Source organism: Rhagoletis zephyria, unplaced genomic scaffold, assembly GCF_001687245.7.
Source record: "Rhagoletis zephyria isolate East Lansing unplaced genomic scaffold, Rhagoletis_zephyria_1.1 Rzeph_scaffold_03040, whole genome shotgun sequence".
NCBI classification, from domain to species: Eukaryota; Metazoa; Arthropoda; class Insecta; order Diptera; family Tephritidae; genus Rhagoletis; species Rhagoletis zephyria.
This window is the reverse complement of record NW_016160124.1, coordinates 13190-22055: the sequence shown is the minus strand read 5'-3', so window position 1 is coordinate 22055 and position 8866 is coordinate 13190. Positions and strand designations below refer to the sequence as shown.

Genomic DNA, 8866 nt, shown 5'->3' with positions numbered 1-8866 from the left:
AGTCATATGATGAATTTTGTCAGTGTTGTGGGAATAGGGCGGTTACTCAGTACATGTAAAAAAGTATCGAGTTCTCGATACTACTCAGTACTCATGAAAAGTATCGAAGTCCTGTACTCGGTACTCGTATCGTTCCAACACTATTCAGGTGTTGTTTACTATTATTTCATAGAGTTTTTTTTTAGCATTATGCCTTGTTAATAAAAACCGAGCTTTCGGATAGTATNCTCAGTACATGTAAAAAAGTATCGAGTTCTCGATACTACTCAGTACTCATGAAAAGTATCGAAATTCTGTACTCGGTACTCGTATCGTTCCAACATTATCCAGGTGTTGTTTACTATTATTTCATAGAGTTTTTTTAGCATTATGCCTTGTTAATAAAAACCGAGCTTTCGGATAGTATTTTGATGTTTTAAAGCGAGTAAATGCAAGCCCAACGTATAATTATAATACACCCAGGATCTTTGTATTTAAGGATTGGANCAGTACTTGTAAAAAAGTATCGAGTTCTCGATACTACTCAGTACTCATGAAAAGTATCGAAATTCTGTACTCGGTACTCGTATCGTTCCAACATTATCCAGGTGTTGTTTACTATTATTTCATAGAGTTTTTTTAGCATTATGCCTTGTTAATAAAAACCGAGCTTTCGGATAGTATTTTGATGTTTTAAAGCGAGTAAATGCAAGCCCAACGTATAATTATAATACACCCAGGATCTTTGTATTTAAGGATTGGAAGAGCTTCCGATCTTAATCCCATTACGATTTTGCATGCAGTGGCACATCTGCGGCGTGGAAATAAAAACTCGCAAAATCATAAGGATGCGCTTCTGCCGAACGTACAGAGCTCAGCTGAAACAATTGCTGAGTTCGAGGAACAGAGACTGCAAGTCTCCCATTCTATACAATCATATGCACCACTTCGTGAGCCACATGAACGAAGTGCTAAACGTTTGCGCGTTGCTACACCACCACAACAAATAGCAACTTTTAACAGGCGAAGTGTTCCGGAGGATCTGCCGCTCTCAGATGACGAGGACTCTGAAGCCATAAAGCATGAAATGAGGGACACTCGCAAAAGAGATGAATTACTTTTCGATAAAGACATTTTGTCTTTACGAGAAGAGGAGTCCATGGAATACAATATTCATTTTCCACTGCGGCGAGGGGAATTTAATCTACATAAATATGTGGGTGGCTCTACCGCAGCGGTGATATCTCATATGGAAACAATTTGGTTATATGCTTTACGAAAGCATTTGAATATTAGCGCTGGTACTTTGCCACACTACANAAGATGAATTACTTTTCGATAAAGACATTTTGTCTTTACGAGAAGAGGAGTCCGTGGAATACAATATTCATTTTCCACTGCGGCGAGGGGAATTTAATCTACATAAATATGTGGGTGGCTCTACCGCAGCGGTGATATCTCATATGGAAACAATTTGGTTATATGCTTTACGAAAGCATTTGAATATTAGCGCTGGTACTTTGCCACACTACAGTGCTGTATTGGTTATACCAGACGTCTACAACCGTAGTCATCTACGTGAATTAACCACATTGCTATTACAACGTTTACGTTTTCGCTCGTGTTTTTTATTACAAGATCATGTGGCAGCCACTTTTGGCGCGGGGCTCAGCTATGCGTGTGTTGTTGATATTGGAGATCAAAAGTGCTCGATATCTTGTGTGGAGGATGGTATTAGTCATCCAGAAACACGAGTGCGTCTTTCTTATGGGGGAGGTGATGTTACGCAAGTTTTTTTAAATCTGCTTCGTAAATGTGGTTTTCCTTACAAAGATTGTAATGTAGAAACAGACTATTCAGATGCCGCGCTATTAATGGATTTAAAGGAACGTTTCTGCCATCTTACCTTGGATGTGTGTGGAGCCCAGGAGAGAAACTTTGAGGTACAATTATTAGCAAATGTACATCATATATGCATGTATATAATTTATTGGTTGTCTTTGTATGAATTGTAGGTAAAGAAAGCAAATAAAAAAATGCGTTATACTTTGCAAATAGGCGACGAATGTGTGGTTGCGCCTCTATCCCTTTTTCATACAGAATTATTAAATATAACAACCAAAACGAAGCAGGCAAACGTTCAACTACGAAGTAGTCAACAACCAGATCCAGAAGACTGCTTTGATGCCGAGTATATACGCGAAACAGGACGTCGAAATGGTGGGCGTGACCAATTGTTGGAAGGAGCACTACCATCGACGGGTGAAGTTGCTGAGGACGATTTGGTTGTAGACGATGTTGTGGAACGTGATGTTAATGTGAAAACTGGTGATAAGGATGAGCTTTTATATATGTTTAATGGTCAAATTTTGCCTCTAGATCATGCTATAGTACGCAGCATTGAACGTTGTTCAACAGAAGAGATTAAGCGTAAAATGTACAGCTGTATACTACTTGTTGGTGGCAGCACTAAATTTGCTGGATTTGCTAAATGGCTAGAACAACGTGTTATGCTGCAATTAGCGGCCATATCGACAGCATCTTCATCATTTGAAGTGAATGCTTTTAGCAAGGAAATGGATGCAGGTATGATAGCTTGGAAAGGTGCAGCAATAATGTCATGCTTGGAAAGCGCACCAGAGTTATGGATATTTGGTGGAGAATGGGAAAAGTATGGCTTGCGCGTATTGCGTGAAAAAGCTCCGTTTATTTGGTGAATTGGGGGCACAGCTGAATATTTTGCGATGATATTGAATTTTAATAATAAAATAGTTCGGAACACATGCATACTTACATTTATTTTTAAAGATAACAAATAAGGAAGTCTAAGTTCGGGCGGAGCCGAATAAAATACCCGGCACAAGTATTAAATATATGTTTCACCTTTCCGAAAGCGACTGATACATGGTAAGCCGGGATGTATCAATTTTGAGTNACAAGTATTAAATATATGTTTCACTTTTCCGAAAGCGACTGATACATGGTAAGCCGGGATGTATCAATTTTGAGTAAATTAGCGTCCGTAAATTTCGAAATATTGAAGTTTCAAGCATTTCTGAAATTTACCGTTATATGAAAAGGGGCCGTAATTTTAGTCCGAGAGCGTGTGTGAATCGGTAACAAAGTTCGCGGCAAGTAAATTTTTGACAAGTTTGAGGTGAATAAAATTTCAGTAGCCCATAGGGCTAGTGAAATTTTTGACAAATGCATAGAAAATTTTGACAATTGCAAAGATTGCTGCTGTGTGTAATTTTTCGTAAAATAAAAGGTTAAGTTGATGAACTGCAATCAATGATGGTAGATGTTTTCTTAAAATATTAATTTCACTCAATTTGTAATAGTTTATTGCGCATAAATCTGCGGTTATGAAAAATTTACTGCTGTCAAAAAAGATTTCATTTCACACAGCAGATTGGCAAAACTGTCTCACCATAGTAAAAATATTATTCAACAGCTTTCCCCATAGAACTTTGCTACCGATTCACACACGCCCTAATATCAATTATTTTAAACGTTTTGCTTTTACGTGGCAAGAAAAGTAACCATTACAAGTTTGGTACAAATTGGTAGGACGGTTATCGAGATACATATATGTAAACGCCTATTTTCCAAAATTTTATCATACAAGTTTTCTTGGTATAGAATTTTTGCAAGCATCAATTTTGAATAAATTAGCTTTAATATTTATATATCAGTATACTGATATATCGAAGATTTCGTATTTCTCTAATGTGGCGTTTATTGTCCGATTTTAAAAATTTTCAGCCATTTGGTATGCCAACCAAGGCTAACAACTGTACCAAGTTTGGAAGAAATTGGTGCAGCGGTTACCAAGATATACACATGTAACCATAAGTGGGCGTGGCTACGCCCATTTTCCAAAATTTTCTAATATTCTTATTTTTCGCCTAAAAATTATTGTAAATATCAATTTTTATTGAATAGGCTTCAGTAGTTACTAAAATATGGCAGTTTTCGTATTTCTGAAAATTACCGTTATATGGGAGGTAGGCGTGGTTGTTGTCCATATATTTGCCCATTTTCAATACCATCCCGTCCTACGGCTGAAAGAAGTTATAATACCCTTGTGCACAAGTGNTCACTTATGTTTATTTAAGAATTTTCAATTAAAATATAGTTTATTCTCAGACAAACCCGGTACAAACCCAAGCTTAATNTGAATAGGCTTCAGTAGTTACTAAAATATGGCAGTTTTCGTATTTCTGAAAATTACCGTTATATGGGAGGTAGGCGTGGTTGTTGTCCATATATTTGCCCATTTTCAATACCATCCCGTCCTACGGCTGAAAGAAGTTATAATACCCTTGTGCACAAGTGCGCTCGGGTATAAAAATACAAAAATATGAAAATTTGAATAGCTACAGTATCTTTGTAACTTTCTACAAATTATTAAGCTTGGGTTTGTACCGGGTTTGTCTGAGAATAAACTATATTTTAATTGAAAATTCTTAAATAAACATAAATGNGCTTAATAATTTGTAGAAAGTTACAAAAAACCGCAACAAATTTTCACATAAACTTCATACTTTTATCTCAGAAGTGTTAGATTTTTTTTGAGTACACAGTTTTTAGCCCTTCAATTTTAGTCTGAGCAAGTTTCAAGTGGCTAAAAGTTACCGTTTAATTTTTAGATTTTTTTTTTGTCGCATTGGCTTCCATATGATGAACAAACTCAATTTATTTGTATATGGAAGAAATCCGCAACACCTTTGGCGAAAAAAATTCTAAAAAATCAACGGTAACTTTTAGCCACTTGAAACTTGCACATTATCAGACTAAAATTGAAGGGGCTAAAAAACCGTGTACTCAAACAAATTGTAACACTTCCGAGAAAAAAGTCTGAAATTTAGGTGAAAATTTGTTGCACTTTTTTGTAGTTTTCTACAAATTNTATACATATGTTTAGTGTTTGTTGCACTTTTTTGTAGTTTTCTACAAATTGTTACAGTTGGGTTTATTTATATGGGGTTTGTCTGAGAATGAACTGTATTTTAATTGAAAATTCTTNTGAGAATGAACTGTATTTGAATCGAAAATTCTTAAAAATAAGTAAATAAACATAAATGGCACACAATATCACTTTGAAATGGCGTGCTATAGATATGACCGATACTGTATATATGTTTAATAGTTCTTAAGCTTTTCTTTTGTTCATCATATTATTAATCTTATCACTTTGGCCATAAAATGTTTGGCGTATGTGATAGAATTAACTCGACAGATAAGGATTTTTTTGGTTTATTAAATATTTGTATACAATCCAACCTACATACATATATACATATGTATGTAAATACATACGTTTTACTAAGCCTTTTACAAATAACTATTCTCGATTATTTATTTAAGATCTTTGGGAGTACTTGAACCCATATAATGATATAAATCTTTCAGCGTAGAGTGCACTAATTTAGCCTTAATAGTATCACGCTTCAGCCGCTTATATGCCTCGTACCGATGGCAGCCACCAAAGCTATAAAAATAATCACCACCTTCAGAACCCTTAATCCATAGTACATCTATTGGGGGTACATCGTCTTCGCTTGACTCATTCTGTTATTAACAAATAAAACTCGTTAAAAATGTACGTATGTAGATATTTTACAAAGAAGTCGGTCAATTTACGTCATCACTATTTACACCATTGATATACATATTCAACAGCTGTATAACGATAAGCCTTATACTAACCTTTATGGTATTCATAAGTGATTGAACCTTTCCTTCATCCAATACTGGAGGAATCGGTCTATGTATGACACTCATTGGCACCTGATGCACTTCCGTTATGGCAGCTGAGTGTACGCTGTTAGTGTTTAGTTTGCATGTCATTTTCTGTCTGAATCTTCCTGAAAACAAAAACCAAAATACGAAAGTATAGCTAGGTGTAATATAGTGGGCCCCTGATTGGGAAGCAATAAATCAATTAATAGCTTACTTTCAGAAAGTATATTGTAAATATTTTGCACCTTGTTTATTTGTTGTTATAAGTAAGTCAAGTGAGTGCTTGCTTCTACTCACACATGAAGCTATCCGGCTAATAAGTGACATTGTGCGCGATTGTACTTGAACTCGACCACAAATTATTTACTACTATTTGGCGTATGGTATTTCGTATGTATGTATGGTGTACATATTTATATTATTTGTTACGGTATTACACTAAGTAATTGCTTATTGCGGGCAAACTGCTTTGCATGTTTGGAAAACAAAAAAGGAATTTTGTTAAACAAACACAACAGTTGGGTCAAGCTTATTTGTGTGCGCGCAAAAAAAAAAAAATAACTTAGAATCGATGCCTTCAAAGCCTATTGGCCTTATTCCTAAAAAAAATAAAGTAGATTTAAAGAGCTTTATAAAATGACGTTTTCATAAATTTTTCAGCTTATAAACTTATTTTAAAGCTACTTTTTTTATGAATAAGGCCATATATGTACACATTTTTTATTTGTAATATGAAAAGGAAGGATCGATAAACAATAAATGCGGTCTTTTACTGATAAGTTCATTACACCTACGTGATGTTACATATTATAGTAAAAGAAAACTAAAAGGGCTATTACCGCTTCAATTCTTCATTCACAGAGATGCAAAAAAGCCACAACTAAAATGTTTTATCGCATAAAATGATGTGGCTGCTTATAATTTAACAAACAACAACTTATAATTTGACAAAATGTACCAATCAATCAAATAGTAATTTTTGAATTTTTAGTTACGGCTTTTTGTATTACAGCGACCATGTGAGTTACGCCCATTGTGCATGGATACGCCGTTTCCACACTGTACTAACGATTTGTAAGATGGCAACTTTTGCCGGATTTATAGCCCAATTCTGTATCGCTGACAAACATTTTTTTTTATGCCAAATTTAAACTTTTTCATATATGTTTCCGTAAAAAACATTGACAAGGATTTGTCACTGATACAGAATAGAGCCATTAATCACAAAAAATTTAGAAAATTTGCTATTTCACATCCAAGTACATAATAATATGTTAAAAGTAAAAACAAATATTTTTAAAGCAAGCTTTTTAATATGAATGTAATCGGACCATAAATCCCATGATGCAATCATGCATAAATACTGGTTTACCAAATATAGCGACTCGTGCGCCGCCTATCGGAAAATTTTTAATGGAGTAATTCCATTTCATGTTTTTAATATACGTTATAAATTTGAACCAAATCGGACTATAAATACGGGGTTTTAAAATATATCGATTGCTGCGGCACCTATCGGGTTAACTCATCTTTTGTATTGCATTTTCATCGGGTTCTGAGTCAACTGTGAAATTTCAAGTCTCTAGGTCGTCGGTAAAGCCTGCTATCCAGTTCAATGCGAGCGTGAGCTTTATATTTTGACCAATTTCTTCGTTATTACTAAACGACACATCAAAAGATAGATAATTAAAGGATCGATCATAGATGGCAATGCAACCGTTGCGGATGGTTAAAACTACTGAAATGAAAATGTATATTATGGGGCCTCTGCACACTGGACTGCTCAGTCCGCCTTAAACCGGTTTTGTGTGGATAAGAGGGGGAAGAGAGTTCGAGTTTACCTCGCTCATTTCAGTCCGCGAAAATCGCGGATTGACGGTGGATTGACACGCACACATAGACAACATGCTTTCTATTTCGTTTTGTTTTCATGTGCCACATGCACTAACACAATCATGCGTAGTTCATGTATACAAAACGGAAACCTGTTTTCGGCCGACTGCCCAGTCCAGTGTGCGTTTGAGTCGTGGACTGCTCAGTCCGACTGAGCAGGCTAATGTGCTCAGGCCCAACAATAGCAACTATAGTTAAGCTCTATAAAGTTGATGGCAAAATTTTGAAAAACCAGCAACTAAGACCTGAGTGTAAAAAAGCTGAAGAACCAGTTGAAAAAAGAAATAAATTATCTCAATCAAAATTTCTGCGGCAACCAAAAAAATGCAGTTGCCAATATAGCAACTCAGTTGTCAGCTTTCAGTTGCCAGTTGCCATCTGTAATACCATTTCAGCCACTGGCCACCCAACTGAAGTTCGGTTGCAATCCGTAATCGAAGAATTATAGAATGAAAACTAATTTAAAATGCATAAGAGCATAAACTGACGGCAGTTGATCCGGATTAAGTGCGAGTTTATCTGGATCAACGCTGCCGTCTGTTTAAGCTTTTAAGTCCAAAATACAATAACACAGTTGCAGTGGCTGCGGCAGTTTTTCGAAATCAGCTGAAGCGACTCACAATACAGCGGTAGAAGCTAGCAGTACTGCCCAGTTTAGCCCAAATTCTAAATTCACTGCCACTGCCTTCTTCGCAGCAAACTTCGCTTGTTGAATTTGACATTAATGAAACGCAGCCAACATCTGTTGATGTCACTGAAGCCTAAAAGCCAACAACAAAAATGTAAACAAACAAAAGGTAATGTCAAAAAGAGCAATCACTGACAACGCCGTATAGTGTTTGACATCCAATATTAGCAGTAACAGCTCATTTTAAAAACTGTCAAGCTGATGCCAGATAAAACTTTGTAGCTTTGCGTGACATTTATAACTTTGCCAGCAAAGCGCCAGACGCAAAAGGTATGCCACAATGAACGCCAAGAAAACAATGTTGTACCGCTTTTTTACTCATCAAAGTTGCTGTGGATTTTAATTATTTTGATTTAAAATTATCAGCAATGTAATTAAGTTTTATGTTTCTGCATGAAAACCCGAATTTGGACGAAACAAAATAAATATTAAACCGGCTGATTGTCAAAGCGCGCAAAAAGATGGGAGTTGACCATCTTTTCGCTTCGCGCTGCCGCTTCAACGATTTATGTGGCATGCTTTGTGCATTTTCATACAATTCATCTTATCTGTCAAAGCGAA

At 35.8% G+C, this 8866-nt stretch overlaps 2 protein-coding genes across 4 annotated transcripts; one reads left to right on the top strand and one right to left on the bottom strand.

Annotated features, from left to right (window-relative positions):
* Window positions 1-568: 568 nt before the first annotated feature.
* On the top strand, window positions 569-2762 carry Arp8 (Actin-related protein 8). Its single transcript, XM_017623096.1, has 3 exons — window positions 569-1085; window positions 1300-1922; window positions 1995-2762. The coding sequence occupies exons 1-3, from the start codon at window positions 686-688 to the stop codon at window positions 2694-2696; spliced, it is 1725 nt and encodes a 574-aa protein (XP_017478585.1). The 5' UTR covers window positions 569-685; the 3' UTR covers window positions 2697-2762.
* Window positions 2763-5222: 2460 nt separating this feature from the next.
* Srx (sulfiredoxin) lies at window positions 5223-6348 on the bottom strand. Of its 3 annotated transcripts, none has more exons than XM_017623101.1 (3): window positions 5970-6348; window positions 5692-5849; window positions 5223-5553 (listed from the first exon to the last, which is right to left on the bottom strand). In XM_017623101.1, exons 1-3 carry the CDS (start codon window positions 6049-6051, stop codon window positions 5341-5343), a joined length of 453 nt encoding a protein of 150 aa, XP_017478590.1. In that variant the 5' UTR covers window positions 6052-6348; the 3' UTR covers window positions 5223-5340. The 3 variants fall into 3 exon arrangements, with proteins under 3 accessions (XP_017478590.1, XP_017478592.1, XP_017478591.1); XM_017623103.1 differs by having other exon boundaries at window positions 6022-6266; XM_017623102.1 differs by having other exon boundaries at window positions 5939-6261.
* Window positions 6349-8866: the final 2518 nt, after the last annotated feature.